General features: G+C 40.7%; 1 protein-coding gene across 2 annotated transcripts in view; it reads right to left on the bottom strand.

The window, feature by feature from the left end:
* The window catches only part of ESR1 (estrogen receptor 1), a 401644-nt gene that overhangs the window by 67315 nt on the left and 312267 nt on the right, over positions 1-22062 (bottom strand). For both annotated transcript variants that reach the window (XM_069598740.1, XM_069598739.1), the window contains exon 6: positions 9683-9821. In XM_069598740.1, coding sequence (XP_069454841.1) covers positions 9683-9821 — 139 coding nt within the window. The remainder of the gene's footprint in view (positions 1-9682; positions 9822-22062) is intronic.

The raw sequence follows: 22062 nt of genomic DNA, 5'->3' as shown, positions 1-22062 counted from the left end.
TGTAAGAATCGAATCACCAGTCTATGTCTGACGCAGGATACAGTACGCTTGGGGCTGGTGCATGGGGATGACCCAGAGAGATGTTATGGGGAGGGAGGTGGGAGGGGGCTTCATGTTTGGGAACGCATGTAAGAATTAAAGATTTTAAAATTAAAAAAAAAAACAACCTGGAGCTATTATCTCACACCTGTCAAAAAGGCTATTATCAAAAAGAGAAGAAATAACAAGTGCTGGTGAGGTTGTGGAGAAAAGAGAACCCTTTTGTGCACTGTTAGTGAAAATGTAAATTGGTACAGCCACTGTGGAACACAGGATGGAGTTTCCTCAAAATTTAAACACAGAACTACCATATGATCAACAAATTCCTCTTCTGGGCATTTATCCAAAGAAAATGAAAACACTACTTTGAAAAGATATCTGCACCTCCATGTTCATTGTAGCATTATTTACAATAGCCAAAATACAGAAGTAACCTAAGTGTCCAACAATGGATGAATAGATACAAAAAAAAAGTATGTGTGTATATATGTATATATATAAAATGAAAAATTAGCCACAAAAAGGAGGAAATCCAATTCCAACATTTGTGATAACATGGATGGACTTTGAGGGCATTATGCTAAATGAAATAAGTCAGACAGTGAGAGACACATCACAGTGGAATCTTATTTAAAAAAAATAATAAACATCCGCCAAGCACAACAATACAGAGAACAAATTGGTATTTGCCAGAAGTAGGGAGTGGGCAAATTGAATGAAGACAATCAAAAGGTACAAACTTTTAGTTATAAGATAAATAAGTTCTGGGGATGGTAATGTACAGCATTCCATCCCTGAGCTTCCTTGATGGTTCAGATGTTAAAGAATCCGCCTGCAATGTGGGAGACCTGGGTTCCATCCCTCGGTTGGAAAGATTCCCTGAAGGAGGGCATGGCAACCCACTCCAGTATTCTTCCCTGGAGAATCTCCTGGACAGAAGAGCCTGGTGGGCTACAGTCCATGGGGTCGCAAAGAGTCAGACATGACTGAGTGACTAAGCATAGCGATGTACAGCATGGTGACTATAGTTAATAAAACTTCATTATATTGAAAGTTGGTAAGAGAGTAGAACTTAAAATTGCTCATTATAGGAAAAAAATTGTAACTATTTGTGGTGATGGAATGTTAACTAGACTTATTATGGTGAACATTTTATAATATATACATATATCAAACCATATGTTGTATGCATATGCTGTACAATGCAATGTCATGTCACTTATATCTCATGAGAAAGTGATGAAGGAGGATAAACTAGACAGGGATGATGTGGGATGTGGTGGAGGTTTGCTTACAATGTCTTGCTTTTGCTTGTATTCATTTGTACACCAATATTGCTCCTCCACTAGACAGTGAATTCCCTGAGGCCAGATCTGCCTCTTACACATTTTTTCTATACCCTCCAGTGTCAGACAGAACCCTAGAGACATGGTCAAACTCAACAAATATCTACTGAGTTGACTTAAACTGACTCCTAACTAACAGAGTTGAAGCTGTGTTATCTCCTTTTGACACTGGATTTTAACTGCATTCATTCAAACAAAGGATCTTTCCAATGCCAGCTATAGAAAGGCAGCTGAGATTAAAACAGATATGATAGGGAGATTACATGATTACCTCTATGGAGCATGTGTGACTTAAATAACATCAAGATATTTTAGAATTAAACTGTCAAAAACATTATGCTGATTACATTTTAGATCAATTAGCAATGTTTAATTGTTAACAACATATGGCAAATACAAAAATAATGTGGTAGGTAAACACGTAAGAGAAGTCAAAGCAAGCCTCTTACACAGGATTCTTTGGTTGGAATTATGCCTTTTCCTCCAGAGCAATTTTATATTAAATGGATATTTACCCTTTATAGGTTTATTCCTCTTGAAGAGTTAAAAGACTTCTGGCTTAGCAGGCATATAACACTGTTCTGTTCAACTGCTTTAATTTTTAAGGAGCAATCATGATTTGAATAGTCTGGTTTTCACCTTTCTCCAGTAGAACCCCTACCTGTGCTTTCATGATTGAAGGTCTTGTTGGCCAAATTGATTTTTTCTAAAACTCCAATATGTATGTGTGTTGAATATTTTTATTGAGATATAACTCACATATCACATAACTGACCCACTTAAAGTATATAATGCAACTGAGATTTAGTCCAATAGATATTTTGATTCCTTTCTAATTTCTCTTTTCTTTTGGCCTCCATTTTTCTCTCTGCAGTTTACAGTTCCATATTTCCAGAGTTTGTCGGAATGCTACACCAAAGACTTTTACAAGTCAACCTGGCCTCTGCTGTTGAGTAAAGAAAGGACTCATAACTGGAAAGAACCAATGGATACAGAGCCAGAATATAAACTGGTAAAACCCCTTGCTCCCTGTATTCTCATATCATGAATAAACTACAGTATAAAAGATACCCCAACACACTACTGTACAGACTAAAGAAGTTACATAAATGTCGGCTTCCTTTCTTTCTTCATCCAATTTTACAAGGTAGAGCAAAAATAAATAAATAAAATTTGTGAACTAAGTCCTTGAGATCTGAGTGGGCCAAACAGGTACGCAAACCACTGCACACCTGGAAAGTTATGAGGGAATCCAGCAAAGCCACTGGAGTAACCAAAACTCTAACCCAGGACTCACTTTGCTGGTAAGTCAACCACTCCGCCATCCCCACCCACTTGCTGCCTCTGCTACAACAACATCCCCCTTCAGTAGGGGACACATTTTTCAGAGAAGAGAAATCTTAAAACAGGAGTACAAAGGGAGGTCCTCCTCTTTATACCCAAGAAACCTTTAAACAAATTACATTCTGAATTTATCAGCTGATTCCAGAACTTTCTTTTTTCACTCTTCCAAGTTAAAAAAAAAAAAAAGTCTGCAAAGAATTTACATCAAGTTTTACACAGGAAAAAATTTTAAAAGGCCAAAAAAAAAAAAAAAGTCCAGTAAAAGCATTGCTGGAAGCACTGTTTCATTTGCATGTTTTTATTTGCATGCTTTGTTTTCTGAAATATTGACAATAAATAACTCGAGCATGTTCTTGCTCCTAGAAAATGACTTGTTTTTCTATTTAAAATGAATTTATGGTCTGAAAACAGTCAGCTATTTAGTCGAAGAAGCAAAATATCCCCTCCCAGGGCAGCAACCTGTTTTTCTCTTAAGGAAGAGAACTTATTCTGATTCCATGCCTAAAGTCAAAGAACTTTCTGTTGTCCAATATTATTTCCTACAGGCAGAGCCTCTTGATGCAGGAGTGATGGAAAGAGCCAGATCAACAACCTTCTGGCCAGACACTTGGTAGAGAGAATATTCTGCTTGTCGGATTAAACTCTGCTTTTTAAATGGATGAATAGGTTTTTTTTTTTTTTTTCCCTGAGAGTGAATAGGAATTGAAAGAGAGTGCTTTGGCCTCCCTGAGAAATCCACAAATATTTCTCAGAATTTGTTAGCATGGAAGGCGCCAGCAAAACAGAATTAGACAGTGCTCTGCAAACTGGATGGTCTTATTGAGCTGGCAATCCACATTGTTGCCTCTAACATCACATCTGTCTTCCAGCGATAGTAAACTTTACTCCTGCGAAAACAAAGAGATCCCACAAGGAATGACATATCTTGAAGCTTCTGCTTCTGTTTTTGGTCTCTATTTTTCCAGGTTGAGCGCTCAAACAGGACTCAATGAGGAGGCGCATTCCTAGTTGACACAGAGGACATATTTTGTGTTTTCTGGTGCCAAAACACACCAAAGGATTAGGTGCTAGAATGGAAAATGAGTTTTCTCCATTTCCTGATGACTTTCACAGGCGTTCTTATTATCTTTAACTCTCCTCTTGTAAAACACACATACACACACACACACACACACACACAGAGATTACTGGGTTCTCTATTAATACCTTATAATAAGCTTTATTTCTTAGTTTTCACAGAAAGAGATGACTGCATTAAGTGTTTGGAACTCACTCCTGCAGGCTATGGGGGAAGAACTGGAAATTGTGGGTAGGTTAAGCATGGCAAGGATAAAATTAGCCTTCGAGCATATGACTACCAGGAAAGTTACAACTACCAGAATCAAGATATCATGGCCTGTCATCAGGAAGTAAATCAAGCAATAACTCTTTTTAAATGGTGCAAGATAGGAAATATGTCCTCTGCTCACAAACATGAGATGACAACCCAGCAGATTTTTATATTCCTATAATCACTAAACCTCACTTACCAGTGCTAACACTTGAGTAATTATAAGGAAAGACTGGGGTACATTTTATCCTCTTGATAGCCTTGGAAAGCACAAATGCCTGTATTTGCAAAGAAGGTCTGAGAAAACAGAACATCAATACAATCTATTGCAGATAAATCCCTGTCTCCAGTTAGCAACATTGGTAATCCAAGGGTGACAGGACTCCTTAGGACTTCTGGCTTTCACTCGTCCCTGTACCTATGAAGATGTAAGCACCCAAGGGAGACTGACTTTGCAAAGGTAGTATCACCAAGCTTGAGGTAAAACAAAAATGATGCAGCTAACACTCATCTTAGCTGAAACTCCAGTACTCTGGCCACCTCATGTGAAGAGTTGTCTCATTGGAAAAGACTCTGATGCTGGGAGGGATTGGGGGCAGGAGGAAAAGGGGACGACAGAGGATGAGATGGCTGGATGGCATCACTGACTCGATGGACGTGAGTTTGAGTGAACTCCGGGAGTTGGTGATGGACAGGGAGGCCTGGCGTGCTGCAATTCATGGGTTCGCAGAGTCGGACACGACTGAGCAACTGAACTGAACTGAACTGAACTGAACACTCATCTTTCGCTTACCAGCTCTCGAACACTTGGTTTTGAAACTCATGGATTTCTACAGCTTGTTACCAAAAGGTGTTTACAATGTGAGAAAGGACTGGAAAAGAGCAAAAGGGAGATCAGGATGACAGGCTAATCAGAGAGCTGAATGTTATCAGAGGGGTTGGGAGCCTGTAAGTCAAAAACATTAACAGTGTTCTCAGCTTTCACTCAAAAGCCATCTTCCAGATGTATAAAATTTCAAGTGAGTTACTGGTCACAATATTGTTTACTGTTATGACTATATCAATGTCATTGAAAGAAGTTATCTTCTAATACCAAGAGAGTAATTTAATAATATTGAAAATTTTTTTCATATTTAGGTACATGATAATAGAAAAGTATAGAAAATTTTATACTATAGGCCATAATTTTTAACATATTTAGTATTAATTATTTACATAACTCATGAGGCTTTCCAGGGGTTGGCACAGTGGTAAAGAATCCACCTGCCGATGTAGAAAACACAGGAGACATAGATCAATCCCTGGGTCAGGAAGATCTCCTGGAGTAGGAACTGACAACCTGCACGGTGTTCTTGCCTGGAGAGTTTCATGGGCAGAGGAGCCTGGTGGGCTACAGTCCATGGGGTCTCAAAGAGTCTCAGTCACAACTGAGCAACTAAGCACATGTGCACATATAATTTATATTTACTTATATATTTTTCTAATCACTAACATATATGTAAATGTATGTAGATCTTGAGGATTTTACTCGATAGTGGGTCTAGTGATGGAAGAAAAGTAGGATCCTTTGTTTATCCTCATTCAGAATTTAACAGGTCTGCGGAATCAAAGCAGAAATGTAAGCATGAACCAAGTGCATTTAGTCATTTGAAAAATCCTCTCAAAACATATGTATCTTAATTTCTTCCAAGTCTAGGAGGGACTAAGCCAGGAATTGTTGAGTAGCTCTGAACAAGAGGTGAGCGAGTATGATGACAAGAACGGTCAAAATGACCATCAGAAGATGTGATTTCTCCTGACTCTGACATGAGCCACCCTAGGGGCCTTGGCCAGTGAAATTAACAAATACTTATTGGGGATCATGAAGACTTTGTTCACTGGAGGGAGCAAAAAAGACAAACAAGATCTGGCTCCTGCCCACAAGAAGTTCATGAGCTTGAAGAGAAGTTAAGGCATATGATCATAACTTACAGGCAGAAGGAGAAGAAGAGGAGCAGAAACCAAACCTAGTGAGAACTTAAGACAAAGGAAAGGCTACTTTCTGGCTGAAGAGGAGAGACTCTAAAGGAAGGTTTTTCCAGAAGAGTGGCAACTAAAGAGAGCCTTAAAGAAGGTCCCAAGATTCTGGCAATTCTAAAGACCCAGGGCCTTTCAGAAGCAGTGGAAAAAAAATCCTTGACGAGTGAAATTAAGTTTGTGGCTCTCAGGCTGAAGTCAGGGTCCAGGTGTTTTCAGCCTAAACAAGAGCTCACCTGGCTCACTTAATCCCCAGAACTCCTTTTTGGACTCACAGTCACTGGCTTTCCCCATTACATCATTGGCCCGGCTCTGCAGATGTTCGTGTCTGTGACACTTGCAACAGGGATTCGTGATTACCAAGATAAAAAGTCTACAGAGTACTTTCTAAAGAAGAGAGAAAGCCAATGAAAGCTGAGTCAGGAAGCATCAGGATCACAGCTGTGCCTTACAAAGAAGTATCTGGCAGCCCTCTGGGAAGAGACTGAAAGGAAGAGGGCTGATGGCTGAGAAAGAGACGTAGTAGTGGCCAGGCCACACTTTAGGGAGGGCTGATGTGGACCTGTGCTAGGGGAGGCCTGGAGACAAAGGCTAGTGTGGATTTCAGAAACAGACAAGGAAAGACTTGACAATTAACTGGATAACCTGATGGGGGTTGGGGGAGTGGAATCCATGGTTAATTTGAACTTGACAACTTCAGTGTCTAGGTGAATGTTGATGCCACTAATAGCAATAAAGAAAAGGAACAAACTTGATGAGGAAGATTCAAGGAGAGTTCTTGTGAGTCTGAAGAGTTTAAAGGATATTGCAATAGGAAAATCTAGAGTAGTGGTTCTCAACCAGGGACAATTCGGTGCCTCCTCTCCTGCCACACACAGGGGACATTTAGAAATGTCTAGATGGGCTTCCCAGGTGCCCGAGTGGTGAAGAAGCTGCCTGCCAATGCAGGAGACCTAAGAGACAAGGGTTCAGTCCCTGGGTTGGGAAGAGCTCTCGAAGAAGGAAACAAAAACCCACTCCAGTATGCTTGCCTGGGAAATCACATGGACAGAGGAGCCTGGTAGGCTATGGTCCATGGGGTCCAAAGAGTCAGACACGACTGAGCAACTTAGCACGCATGCAGAGACATTTGGGGTTGTTATCTCCAGGGAAAGGAATGCTGCTATGAGAGCACCTAGTAGGTCAAGTCCAGGGATGCTCCTAAACATCCTAAAACACACAGGATAGCTTCCCATAAGAGAGAACAATCTAACCAAATATGTCAATAGTGCAAAAGCTGAGAAATCCTGGTCTAGAGGTGGTAGGAACTGCATGTCTGGAATATGAGAAAGTAGGAGTTGAGAGAGATTAGAACTCTTAGTCACTCACACTGTAATGAGAGACGGGAGAAAATTAACCACAGTGAGAATATGCAGAAAAGAGAGATAAGCAGGTGCATGATAAAACTAGGCAATATCACTTCATGGCAAAGTGAGTTCATTGGGATGAAGTGATGTCAAAAACCCTTTCACATCTAAAACGCAACCATTGATGATTGCTTTCAGGAAGTGTGTACCCAAGAAGATAAACATGGACTAGGTAGTCATCATGAAATCATGAGGCAGATCAATTCAGTCATGAATGTCCCCCAAATTCTCAACCTTCAAGATACCTTCCAGTCTATAGTGGGGAAACATTATATGCGGTCTGTCATTTTCATTTGCAAATTTATTATAATTCAGTCACAGAACCACATGACTGTAACAGGTGGGAAAAAAAACTTTTTTAAGAATAGAAGAAGAAGGAGGAAGAGGAGGAGAGAGAAAAGAAGGAAGAGAGAGGTGAAAAAATAAGGTAAGAGGAGAGCAAAGGAAGAAGGAGAAAAGAAGTGAAAGGAAACTTGACAAGAGAAGAGAAGGGAAAGGAAAGAAAAGGAAGACAGGAGAAGTGAGAAGCACTGCAGAGACATCCTTTAAGGAAGACAGACACGTGAGGGGCTCTACGGAACAAGACCAGTGGCCATCCTCAATCATTCCAAGAAATTATGATATGGGATTATATTCCATGGAAAGAGAGAGTTGCTTCTTGAATAGCATCATCACTGTTTTTCAAAAGCTATAATAATACAAAATGATGACATGGTAACCAATACTTATGCAATTCTCCAGAGTTAAATCAATGTTGCCAGAAGTCTGCTCCAGGGGGTTTGGCAGGTATAAGGAAGGAAGCCGGAGCATGAAAGGAGATGGGAGGCAGTCTGGTGCTCCGAAAGGAAGGAAAGCGCAGAGATGCATTGAGAGCAACCTGGCGACCTTGGACTGCTGAGCAGAGGCACACAAAGTCGGCAAGAAACTTAAGAAAATGGCTCTTTTCCATTCACATGTTTATGGCATCCATAAAGACAAGGTATACCTGGAAAGAAAAGGTCACAGCAGCAGACCAAAGATGGCATCACTGATGAGGAGAGAATGTGAAGAACACGTGCACAGGGCAGGAGGCAACGTGTTATGCCAGAGCCAGACAGATCCTGAATTCCAATCCTGGCTCCCCCATCAGCTCGTTCCATATTTCCCCAAGTAGCAGAATGTGTCTGAAACTTAGCTTCCTTTCTGGTAAAACGGGAGTGATAAGGCTTCCCAGGAGCGCCGTGATGATTAAATGAGATCATGTATGTAAAGCCTTCAGCACGGCAGCTGGTGCTGGGTAGGGACTCTGTCAGGGGTAGCTGCTGTTAAATAATGTCTAAATCCAATTACTCTAAGTAATGACTGAGGAAGAACAATAGGACTCACATTCCGAGTCAACCCAAATGTTTCAACCCATGAAACAAGGTAGCACATTTGAAAACTGAATTCTCCATTTTCACAAATAAGCAAGTTAACTTTTATGAATTCATAAACCTGGAAGTGGCCTTTGGAACTATGATCAAATTTCCTCATTTAATGATGGAAAAATTGGAAGAGGAAATGAAAAGACTATTATGGTTTGGATGTACGTGAACCAAAAAAAGATTTTAATTACAGGAAAGTTACTCATGATTTTTTTATATAACACAAGGTGAAGATGGAGTTAGAAAATTACAGTTTATAATGTTATGCGCATGCATGCTAAGTCACTTCAGTCATGTCTGACTCTGTGCAACCCTATGGACTGCAGCCCACCAGGCTCGTCTGTCCATGGGATTCTCCAGGCAAGAATACTGGAGTGGGTTGCCATGCCCTCATCTAGGGGATCTTCCCAACCCAGGGATTGAACTCATATCTGTTAGGCCTTCTGCACTTGTAGACAGGTGCTTTACCACTAGCACCCCTGAGAAGCCCTCATAATGTTATAAATACAAGCAAATACATGTGTATACATAAATCCATATATGTATATTATAAACACATATACAATATCCATATGTCTATGTTAGAAATGATAGAGCTAACCTGCAGAGACATCAGGCAGACAGTTAACCTTAGCTATCTGTGAACTCAATTACCCTACCTCACTGGAATTCACCCATTTGTAAACATATCTGATAAAGTTCTTGGAAGTTTCATGGAATGCTGAATAAACAAGCTTCAGTATAAAACTGGTGATTCTCAGGGATGTACTTTCCCCAAGCTACAACTAGGTCACTCACCTGTCCAGAAGAAGGTTGGGAGCAAATAGGAGCTTCCCTGGATGCTCCATGGAGCGCCAGACAAGACCAATCATGAGGATCTCTAGCCAGGCACATTCCAAAAGGTGGACTTGATCGTGGAGGGCCAGATCCACAAATCCTGAAATGGGACAAGAAAACCTCTCTGACTCAAATGAAAAGGAATTGCTGGTGAAATGAATGCAACCAGGGATTTGAATGGTTAGGGTCCATTTTTTATAAGATGTTAAAACATAAACTAGAAGCACACTTAAGAAAATCAAACAACTATTTTTTAAGCCTTGTATATCAATGAACATTAATGTGGCATTTTCTTAGTGTCACCTTTACAAAACTGTACTAACTTATGTAACCCACTTAGCTTTCTATAAAGTTCTGAACTTAAATGGTATTTACATGTGTATGCTTTTTACTTAGGCATTTCTAATAGCCTTATATGATTATTATACTTCATTTCTGTTTCAGTTGAAGATATTTAGGTGTAAGAAATTTAAATTACTTGCATTAAACCAAATAGGTATTGAAGAACAGGCAGGACCAAAGTCACCCAAATTCTACTTCTTTGCTGCATCACTAAGTCATGTGCTTTTTTTCACACCATGTAAAAGAAAGACTAATAAAATAGCACATGTACATAAATCACTTGGGACAGAAAGAATCAGATGAAAAAAAAAGTGACATTCTGATTTCTTGTTTTCTAATGGCTTATTGAGAGAGTAAAGCTTTTTCCAATCATCACTGACAATATGGTGGATGCCTACTAATAATGAGAAAGAGGAGGAGGAGAAGAGGGAGAAAGAAGAGGAAGATTAATTCACTGAACCTCCACTATGGGTTAGAAGCAATGCTAAGTACCACCATGCCAATTTTTAAAAGTATTTACTAATACAATAATTTCTAGAGAGAGGAACCCACGGGGATACCATTTTACAGATAGGAAACAGAGAGTTTAGAGAGTTTAGATACCTGTTGAGGTCAGAGACAGGAATAGAGTCTCCAGAACCTATGCCCTTGACCACAAGGGCCACCACTTATTGTGAGCTGCAATTGATTACAGACTTTGGATCAAGTGGCTAAATAAAGCTAACCACGCACATTAAGACATGCCAGAGTGAGTGACCAGGGCATTGCATAAACGAGATGTCCATAAAGTCTGCTGTTTTCCAAATCAGTTCCCTCTGCTTTGCCCGGGGACATCCCATCACATTTCTTTCCTCTCCCTCTCTGCCCTCAGCTCTTTTGTTCTCTCTCATCCATGAGACTGGGTCTAGGATTTCCATTTCTCTTTGTCTTCTTTATTCCTTTCTCACTAATATTATACTTCTATTAGTTATCTATGCTTGCATTTACTAAAAAGCCAAAATGTAAGCTCCTTTTCCTTAAGCAGCAGTATTGATGTTTTGCCTACTGAATGTTTCCTCTTGGGGATGCTGGTTAAAACAGTCAACACTAAACAATTAACTCACCATTTCTTTCATACTTAAGTGTTCTCTTTCATGAAATCCGTACCACTAAATAGATGATGATCCATAGAGAAAAACCCAAACTAGAGAAAGACCCTCTAGCCACTATTCCATAACCAAGCCTCATAAATTTTATCTTTCAAATAATGATAAAATTATTTTTCTCCAATATATATGTCCACCACTACTCTATCTATTTAATTCCCAAGAGGCCCTCACCTTTTTTGACAAACTTCTTTAACTCAGCATAATTGTTTTGAGACTTACCTATGTTGTTGAATAGAGAAACACTGTAGTTGACTCTTTTCATTGCTGAATATTTCATTGTATGGATATGGCCAATCAATAAATACAATTTTGTTACCTTTTCATTGGATATTCGGCTTGTTTACTTCATGCTATTACAAATAAAATTGCCATGAGCAATCTATGCACAATTTTTTTGTATGAACGTATGCTTTCATTTCTCCTGGGTAAATATTAAAGGTACTATGACTGGAGTATATAGAAGGTATGGGGTAGGTATATGTTTAACTTTTTAAGAAATTCTTCAACTGTTTTCAAAAGTGATTGTTCCATTTGCCACTAGGGCTGCCTGGGAAGCCTCCCTGCTGCCCCTCTCCCCCTGTCCCCAGTCAATAGCAATAGATGAGAGTAAGTTACTCTACCTCTTTAGCCAGTAATTCATATGGGCAGTCTTTTTCATTTTAGTCATTCTAGTAGACATACAGGGGAGAAGGCAATGGCACCCCACTCCAGTACTCTTGCCCGGAAAATCCCATGGACAGAGGAGCCTGGCAGGCTGCAGTCCATAGGGTCGCTGAGGGTCGGACATGACTGAGACTTCACTTTCATTTTTCACTTTCATGCACTGGAGAAGGAAATGGCAACCCACTCCAGTGTTCTTGCCTGGAGAATCCCAGGGATGGGGGAGCCTGGTAGGCTGCTGTCTATGGGGTCGCACAGAGCCAGACACGACTGAAGCGACATAGCAGTAACAGCAGCAGTAGATATACAGAGGTTTCACACTGGCACTATGATTTGAATTAGCATTTCCTTAAAAATTAATGATATTGTGCATCTTTTCATGTGCTTCTAACAGGTCATTATCTTATACTATATTCACATTAATAATGCATGTATCTGTAAATTCTGCTAGACTATGTGCTCATTAGAAGCACAAAATGCATGATTCTATCAAATTATGCCTTTTTAAAGTCTCAATTTATTACTCCTTCTGCGACATCATTCAGCCACGCCAACAGTGTAGCATTTACCAGAGAGAGTCTTCTCCCTGGAAAGAGTGGGTTTCACTCATTTATGACTTGTAACCAGAGAGAATATGGGCATGTCTTGTTCATAAGAAAAATTAAAGGATTAAAAAACTGTGACTGGGTTTTAGGACTTTGGGGAACAAACCCTACACCCTGCAATCTTGCACCCATAGTGTGCACTGGGTCAAAATGGACTAGCCTTGCTAGGAAGAAGCACTGTCTGTGGCAGCAAGGAATGCTTCTTTTTATCAGTAGCCAACATTTAATGGGATAAACAAACTCTAGTGAGCAGTGCTTAAAAGGAAAACTCACACAGAAGTTTTAATTCTTTGCAAGTTCACCCCAATCTTCTGGGTAAATTCTCGGAGTAGTCTTTTTTCTTTTTTTTTAATTGAAGGATAATTCCTTTACAGAATTTTTTCTGTCAAACCTCAATATGAATCAGGCATAGGTATACCTATATCCCATCCCTTCTGAACCTCCCTCCCACCTCCCTCCCCATCCCACCCCTCTAGGTTGATACAGAGCCCCTGTTTGAGTTTCCTGAGCAATAAAGCAAATTCCCACTGGCTATCTAGTTTACAGTAAAAAAAAAAAAAAAAAAACCCGGTAAATCCAACTCACTTTCAGAAATGTTAACATTCAAAAGGTATTTTCTCTTTTCTCATGACATTCCCTAATAGCCGTGGGGAAAAAATAATCATGTGATAATGTCACCCATAATGAAACCCAACCCATGTTATTCTATACCCTCCATGAGCCCTCAGTAATCACACAGGATGAGATTTAGGGGCCATCTCACGAGAGAATAGTAGCCATTGAATCACTCAAGTTTGGGAAACCAAAGGGGCACTTTCTGGTATCCAACCTTACAGATTAAACTGAACCATACTTTCTAATTCTCACATCAAAACTTCAGTGCTATCTAAGTCGGACAGTTTTAGTGGCCTTTGGGGAGCCTCAGAAGCTCACCATAACCATTTGTACCACAGTGATTATGAAATCTGTCTGAAGTACGTCTGCTAGTAATAGTGTCCAGCCTGAATCCAGCGGAATTGCTGGGTCCTTCTGTTGAAATGATGTAGATCTCTCAAAAAGAAATAGTTGAGTTAATTATCTTTCCCAGCTGTGCATATTGCCTGCAGACAAGGGTTACTGTCTCTTACAAAGGATCCTCTGCAAGTTCCTGGGGAAGGGTTGCAGGAAGTGTGCAAAGACTGTCAATTAACCTTCCCAAAGAACGTGAGGGATTCCAAAGAGGGTTACTGGATGGAGTGTCTCCTTTCTTCCAATATACTGACCTCAATATTATTTTAACCACACAGAAGCTAAATGTTCTTTTGGTGTAGAATAAATGTCCTTGAGTACTCTAAATTCATATCCAGTGAAGAAAAACAATGAAATAAATCCCACACAAAATTGTACTGGGCCAACTATAAGCAGAGTACATCATGAGAAATGCTGGACTGGAAGAAACACAAGCTGGAATCAAGATTGCCGGGAGAAATATCAATAACCTCAGATATGCAGATGACACCACCCTTATGGCAGAAAGTGAAGAGGAACTAAAAACCTCTTGATGAAAGTGAAAGAGGAGAGTGAAAAAGTTGGCCTAAAGCTCAACATCCAGAAAACAAAGATCTTGGCATCTGGTCCCATCACTTCATGGGAAATAGATGGGGAAACAGTGGAAACAGTGTCAGACTTTATTTTGGAGGGCTCCAAAATCACTGCAGATGGTGATTGCAGCCATGAAATTAAAAGACACTTACTCCTTGGAAGAAAAGTTATGACCAACCTAGATAGCATATTCAAAAGCAGAGACATTACTTTGCCAACTAAGGTCCATCTAGTCAAGGCTATGGTTTTTCCAGTAGTCATGTATGGATGTGAGAGTTGGACTGTGAAGAAGGCTGAGCGCCGAACAATTGATGCTTTTGAACTGTGGTGTTGGAGAAGACTCTTGAGAGTCCCTTGGACTGTAAGGAGATCCAACCAGTCCATTCTGAAGGAGATCAACCCTGGGATTTCTTTGGAAGGAATGATGCTAAAGCTGAAGCTCCAGTACTTTGACCACCTCATGCGAAGAGTTAACTCATTGGAAAAGACTTTGATGCTGGGAGGGATTGGGGGCAGGAGGAGAAGGGGACGACAGAGCATGAGATGGCTAGATGGTATCACCGACTCGATGGACGTGAATCGAACTCCAGGAGTTGGTGACGGACAGGGAGGCCTGGCGTGCTGCGATTCATGGGGTCGCAAAGAGTCGGACATGACTGAGCGACTGAACTGAACTGAACTTATCTAAAGGGGCTTCCCAGGTAGCTCAGGGGTAAAGAATCTGCCTGGCAAGGCAGGAAATGCAGGTTCAGTTCCTGGGTTGGAAAAGAACCCCTGGAAAAGGAAATGGAAACCCACTCCAGTATTCTTGTCTGGGAAATCCCATGGACAGAAAAGCCTGGTGGGCTATAGTCCACTGGGTCTCAAAAGAGTTTAACATGACTCAGCGACTAAACAACAACTATCTATAGACATCAAGTTTTGATCCTTTGGCTTGTTTTCCTTATAAAAGGAAGAATAATCTAATATGCAACTTCAGTGAAATCTCCTATCATAACTTAGAGACATCCAACAATGCCTTTTTTAAAAAGTAGTAGAATACTAAGAGCTTTACTATTGCTTTTTTCAATTTCTTTATTTTGAATTGAAGGATAATTGCTTTAGAGTACTGCATTGGTTTCTATGCCTTTCTTGAACGCTCGAAAGTCTTACCAATATGAATTGGGAGCTTGTAGCATCTACGGGATATAAACAGAGGCATCAGTGAGAGATCTCCTTACAGTTGACACTTGTGATTCACACCAGTCACTTGGGGACCCTTATCTTAGTGACAGTGACAAGGGCCCCCTGGGGCTATGCAGTCCACACCAGCGGGACAGAATGCATATGTCAAGAGCAATAACAACAGTTGATTGAGAGCAAGTGAAGTCATATGCAAGGAAATCTCATTTTATAAAATGAAACTTCAAAAGACAGTGAACAAGGGCCTCTTCCTCTAGTCTGAACTCACAGGTCTAGTCACAGAGTACCCACAGATAGGATATACTGGAAACAAAAATGCCTCAAGTCCCGTTCCCCACTTGCTGTGTGGACATAGATCTGATGAAGCTGAGGGAGCCTTCTTTCAGAGGAAAAAAACTCTCTCTGTACAGTCAACCAGCTTATTATTTCCAGCCTCATCACCAAGTAAAGATATTCCTGCCTTCTTTCTTGGTTGCAAAGTAACTGTTCTACCTCCAAGATTTTTAACTGAGTTGTGACTGTGAAAAGAGCTCATGGCATGTCTCCCCCACCCCCTCCCTTGGGCTTCATAAGATCCTCTTCCCCACTCTGCTAAGGAGTGCCATACTAATTGCTTAATTTGCCTTGGCACACAAGAAACATTTAAAGACTTACCCGCTCGTACGGGGTGCGGCAAGACTTTTTGAAAAGTGTGCCGAGAGCCTAAGGCAAAATGACTAATATGATATGAATGCCGGTCAAGTTCTGCACTGTGGTTGTATAAAAGATAAACCAGCGTGGCTCTTCAGTAGAGGCATGAGAAAAAAGAATGCTACAGTAATTATATTTCTTATTTCCATGGGATACACTCTATTTAGATGCAAAACAACGTACAATCTCTCTGAAGAAAAAAGCAACTTCTTCCTGGGGAGCAGTTCTCTCAAAACTCGAAACCAGGTGGTTGGTTCCCTTAGCAAATCCACTGGAAAAAATATTAGTGTCCTGACCTTCAAAAAATTAATCATGTTCTCAGTCATATGATGACCCCAGTGTTCTCCAAAATGTCAGTTATAAAATTGCCTGTTGCATTCTTTCTGTATTGCCCTAACTCAATGAAAGAAGATTTAAATAATTCATCTCTTTTCCCCTGATGCCAACATAATACAAGGTTAAAAAGAAAAAAAGAACATAATGGAACATGAGATTGTAGCACAAAACAGCTCCACATTGAATAAAACAGGATTTCTGGGATAGAACAGATAATATCAGAAGAACCTAGATCCTAGGTCAAACCCTAAGCAGTCTTCACATCCTTCATTTTGTAATTTTATTTTTCCTTTTCTCCAGAAGATAGTAACTTAATGCCATACTATGAATCACGTACCCCACGGTATAGCTGACTATAACCTTCCCCCGCCAAATAAAATTTTGGTTTCTCTTTTATATGTACCCTCATTATGGAAGGATCCTCACCCTATATACTTTAAGATGTAAGCACTGAAAAATTCTTTTCAAAGAAAAGAGTTTAAGCCATTTAAGTAATGTCATGTACCACTCTTACCAAATATGTACCACGGTTACAAAGTAAGAGGTAATCAAGTATCACTTTGATACTGAATCACAGTGCAAGAAATGGGCCTCCTACTGAGCCTGCCCCACTTCCCATCCCATGTGTATTCTCTTTCCTCCCCTATAATAAAAAGAAGGTGCCCAGGCCTATCTGGCACAATATCATGTATCCAAAGCCCTTATGCAAACATGGTCCTAAACATCCACCTTGCCAATACCAAGTGGCCACTTTCCAGAGGTTATCCTTATCCTCAGGCCTGGTTATTAGTTATTTCCAAGTCACCTCCTAAGATGGGACTTTTTTGGAAGTTATGCCTCCTCGGTGCTCTGCAACAGAATGAGGAGGACAGAAGTAATTAAAAGATTATAAAGTAAAAAGTCACAGACCTAGCTTAAAATTCTTCCTTGGCACACAGCCAGTTATTTAAGGTCTCTGAAAGCTCTTCCCATCTGTAAAATGACCACTTAGGGCTACTGTTAACATTAAGGAGTTAGCAGATGTTCCCAAGTACCACAGTCGCTTCTCAATGAACATTTGTTCTCTTCCCTACTTTATCCTGACATTTCGGAACTCCCCATCCAATAGAAGGGAAGACTGCTTTTGCAAAGCACCAAGAAAAATGATAGGCTTTAAGATATTGTAGATACAGAACTTCGAAATTCAATTGGGCAGTTTGTCCTAAGTCATGCACATTGTGTTTTTTGTTAATTTTTTTCTATTTATATGTTAAAAAAAAACTAATAAAAAGGATAAAAGACTTCCTGGACATCAAATGGCTCTTATGAAACAACATTTTCATGATTTAAAAGTGGAGAGAACAAGAGCATGTGGATTATATTTCTCCTAAAATACATATGTGGAAAAAGAAGCACGTTTGGGGTTTTGTTGTACGCAAAGCATTTCAAGATGTTTAGCAAATCCAGAATGCAGCTGTCTTTGTGCACCCCCAAAATAAATGGCTGATGATTTTCTATTGAACTCAGAAAACCACACTGCGCTGCCCCTTATTCACCCTGGGGTAGAGAGAATGGATCTTACCCTGCGGTAACTGCCTGCCTTGGGAAATACAGTGATGTTCTCAAGGCAATGCTAGGCAGTAAAAACCAGTGGGAAGTGAAGAATTGAATGTGACAAAGTTGATATTTTTAAAATATGTCACATTGAGCATAGTTGACAGCCAAATTAGTTTGAGTAAAGACTGAAGAATTCAGTCCAGAGATTTTAGGCTAAACAAAGGTACTGCCTTTTCAAACTACTGGCGCATCCTTCAGACACCCCTTACTCAGATAGATGGCCATACATTGAAAGAATTAGAGATGATGCAAGTTGTATGCGTGCTCAGCCACTTCAGCAGTATCTGACTCTGCGACCCCATGGACTGCAGCCTGCCAGGCTCCTCTGTCCATGGCATTCTCCAGGCAAGAATACTGGAGTGGGTTGCCATTTCCTCCCCCAGGGGATCTTTCCGACCCAGGGATCGAACTGGCATCTCTTGCATTGCAGGTGGATCCTTTACCACTGAGCCACCAGGGAAGCCCGCTGGAAGTCAAGGTATCTATATAAACCCATGAACTTTCCAATTTTGACTCTGCAGCCTGACAAGGGTGCTGTGTTTAAGCTGACATACACCATGAAGACACTATGACATAATTGTTACTTCCTTCAGAACAGGACAACAGAGCTGAATGCATCTTACGCTGAGGATTCTTTTTATATGCACAGATTCGAAGCTTCTGTTTATGGTTCCTCCAAAAGAAAAACAAACAGTGCTGTTTGTGGTAATTCTATTACACGTCTTCCCCATTTTTATCTAAGTGAAAGAGAACCCACAGACAGCTCGCTTGGAAGGACCTGAGATAGTTCCCAGATGTCTCTCTTACAATGCATACATGAGGGAAAGGCTAAATGCAGAAGACTGTCTTTCCTCTGAAAATATCTTACATATGATGAGTAGATTACTCACTGAGACAGAATATCCAAAGACAAAATTACCTTTTTTTTTTTTTAAATACTTTTAACAATAAGTAAGCTATGTGATGACAAGTTGTTCGTCAGGAGAAAAGAATTAATCTCAAAACTCTATCTGACTCTAGAAAGAAAAATAAGTCAAGACTTTCAGATATGAGGATCATACTTGAGAATCAAAAAAAATGTCCCTCAGAGAAAACAAAGCAGATGGCAGCTCTACCTTGTTACCAATCCCATCTGTATTATACTCGAAGCTTTGGTTCATGAAGAGATGGTTGTCATGACAATAAGCATTTGAGAAGAGTTCTGGAGAAGCTGATGGATTTAAGAGTGTCTCCTAGCTTCCCAATTTTCTCAACACACACAAATATCCCATCCCCCACATCCTCCAAATAAACAATTCTATTACTTCTTGTATTGGCTACAAAACCATATCCTAATAGTGATGCTATAAAATTTTGCACACTCTCATGTCAAAATCCTCCTCGGAGGGACAAAACAGCTTTTTACTCTGATACAGCACAGCTTGAAAGTAAACTGGTCTTTTATTTTTATTCAGCCAAGCAATTGTATTAACTACAGCTTAATTTTTTTTCCCTTCCAAGCTCAGAAAGAAATCAATTTCAGCTTAAATGAGAAAGGTGGAGGGGGTGGAGTCGAAGAAATTATTTTCCAGTTTCTGAGAGGAGATGGCAAACTAAAGAAGGAAAAAAATTAATAAACTATAAAGCACTTAAGACTGTCCTTTGACATGCTTGTCAAATGGACAGAAAAGGCAGCGCTGTGGAGCAATTCTGAGTTCCCTGATAAAGAGCACGGGCTGGCTGCGTTTAAAAGTCAACAAGCACTTGTACCTTGGAACATACATTTTTTCCCTGGCTACCTCGAAGCAGACCTACAGAAGCATTTCAAATAGTACTGTCATCAGTCTGAGTTTTCCGGATAACCGTGGGCTCCCAGTAAACACTACAAATGTCATCAATTCAAAGACTGAGAGGGAAGCAGACAATCTCCTTTTAAGGGCAAGTCCCCCAAACAAATGAAAAACGATGATTTCCGCCTACATCCTCCCTGCTCAAATCCCTCAAGGAAACCCAAATTGACCCTAATAATTGTAGGGGGGTGTTCCCTCATACACACACACACATACACACTTGATTTAAAAGCTAGAGGAACACCTGTTGTTGCCAATTACCCAAGGACATCTAGTTCTAGAATGAATGAATTAGAAGCCAAAAAAAAAAAAAAAAGGCTGATTCTCCCTTTGCTTAAAATTGGAAGGTTAGAATGGGAGTTTTGCAAGCCCAAATCTTCAAGAAGTAAAAGAAATGCTGAGTATCAATTCACATAAGAATACCTCTGCTGAGAAATCAGAGGACAAGGTCCAGGGCCCCATAACAAGAAGAGGCAGGGCTGCAAGTCTTGCGATGTGGAGGCCTGCGGGTCTCACAAGCATGTGGGGGGGATTTATTTAGACAAGATTGCTCCCTTTCCTCCAGTCTTCTCAAAATGCCCACAGCCCACATCTTTCCATTATCCTATACAAATTTCAGCCCCAGAGAGAACAAGCAACAAAAAGGGGAAAGAACGGATTTCAGCATCTTCCACCCCATATCTGAAGTCAATGAACCTTAGCTACTACACCAGTGTTGAGAGAGGCCAAAAGGAGATAGAAAGTCAGAGTATATTCCTTTCACCCACGGTGGATCCTTTTATAAGCACAGCCGTTCGTGCCACTCCATTAAATAACCACTCTAAAAATAAAGTGGGTAACTAAGAAAACCTGAGAGATTCTCTAAACGCCAGTTACGGTCAAAGCAAGAATGATTTCATGTTTATGCTAACTCAGTACAGCCCATGGCTTGGTAGTGGGTCTCATCAATAATGTTGACTGCCTAAGGTTTACAACAGGAACTACAATAGTATTTTCCAGGGAAAGTAAAGAGAAGCTGCATTGGTTTTCTAAGGCTGCAATTACAAGGTTCCACAAACTGGGAGGCTTAAAATCAGAACACAGCAAACTAGAGTTCTGGAAATGAGAAACTGAAGTCACAGTTGCAGCAGGGCCAGGCTCCCTCTGAAGACTCTGGGGCAGCAGTGTTCCATGCCTTTCTCTCAGCTTCTGGCGTCGCTGGCAATCCTTAACATTCCTTGGCTTGCAGACGGGTCACTCCCATCTTTCCCCCACCATCACATGGTTTTCTCTGTGTGTCTCTGTGTCTTTTCTCTTTTTATAGGGACACCAGTCATATAAGCTTAGAGTCCACATTAATCAAGTAGGACACCATCCTAACTTGATTCCATCTGAAAATACCATTTTCAAAAGCAAAGTCGCTCAGTCGTGTCCGACTCTTTGCGATCCCATGGACTGTAGCCTACCACGCTTCTCCGGAGGTGCTGGGGGTGAGGATATCAGCATATCTTTTGGGGAAGATGCAACTCAACCCACAGCAACAAGAAACTGTAACATTTTACCTCTTACCTGGTCATGCTCAATATTCACCAAATATTTCTTGAGCATCTTCCCTGGTGGCTCAGATGGTAAAGAGTCTGCCTGCAATATGGGAGACCCAGGTTCGATCCCTGGCTTGGGAAGATCTCCTGGAGAAGGAAATGGCAACCCACTCCAGTATTCCTGCCTGGAGAATCCCAGGGACGGAGGAGCCTGGTAGGCTACAGTCCATGGGTTCGCAGAGTCAGACACAACTGAGCGACTTCACTTCACTTCAACATATATAAACCTGGCAGGAGGCTGGGTGCTGTGGGTACAGAGATGGGACAATGTTCTCATTCTCAAAAAGCTCCTAGTCTACAGGGGAAGCAAAGAAAATGAACATGATAATAACAGCAGGTGCCGAGTGCCAAAACATAGGAAAATATCTGAGGCACAGACACCTTAATCTCTGGAGGCTGGAGAGAAGGCTACCCCTTGGGCTACTGCATACTCTTTCCCCTCCTCCCAGCACGCTCTTCCAAGGACTTCAGCACTCACAGCATCGAGATTAAGTTCTTATTCCTAGGGTTGCTCTCATCTGTGTGAACGCCTGTGCTTTTTAGCATCACTCACCAGAATGGAAACAGACTGCACACAGGGACTACGTCTTTGATGACATTTTACCTGCAGTACTTAATGCAGTGCCTGGCTGAGAAAAGGCATTTCTCAAATGAATCGGGGTGGGGTGGGGAGACATGTCAATGAAAGAGATAATGAGTGGAAGTGAATTATCTCCCAGTAGTAGGTGTAGCAATCTGAAGGACTTCCTGTAAGAAGGTATCCAGTATCTCAGGGAAGAAGAAGGGGAACTA

This window comes from Ovis canadensis, chromosome 8 (genome assembly GCF_042477335.2).
Source record: "Ovis canadensis isolate MfBH-ARS-UI-01 breed Bighorn chromosome 8, ARS-UI_OviCan_v2, whole genome shotgun sequence".
NCBI lineage: Eukaryota > Metazoa > Chordata > Mammalia > Artiodactyla > Bovidae > Ovis > Ovis canadensis.
This window is presented reverse-complemented; position numbering and strand designations above follow the sequence as displayed.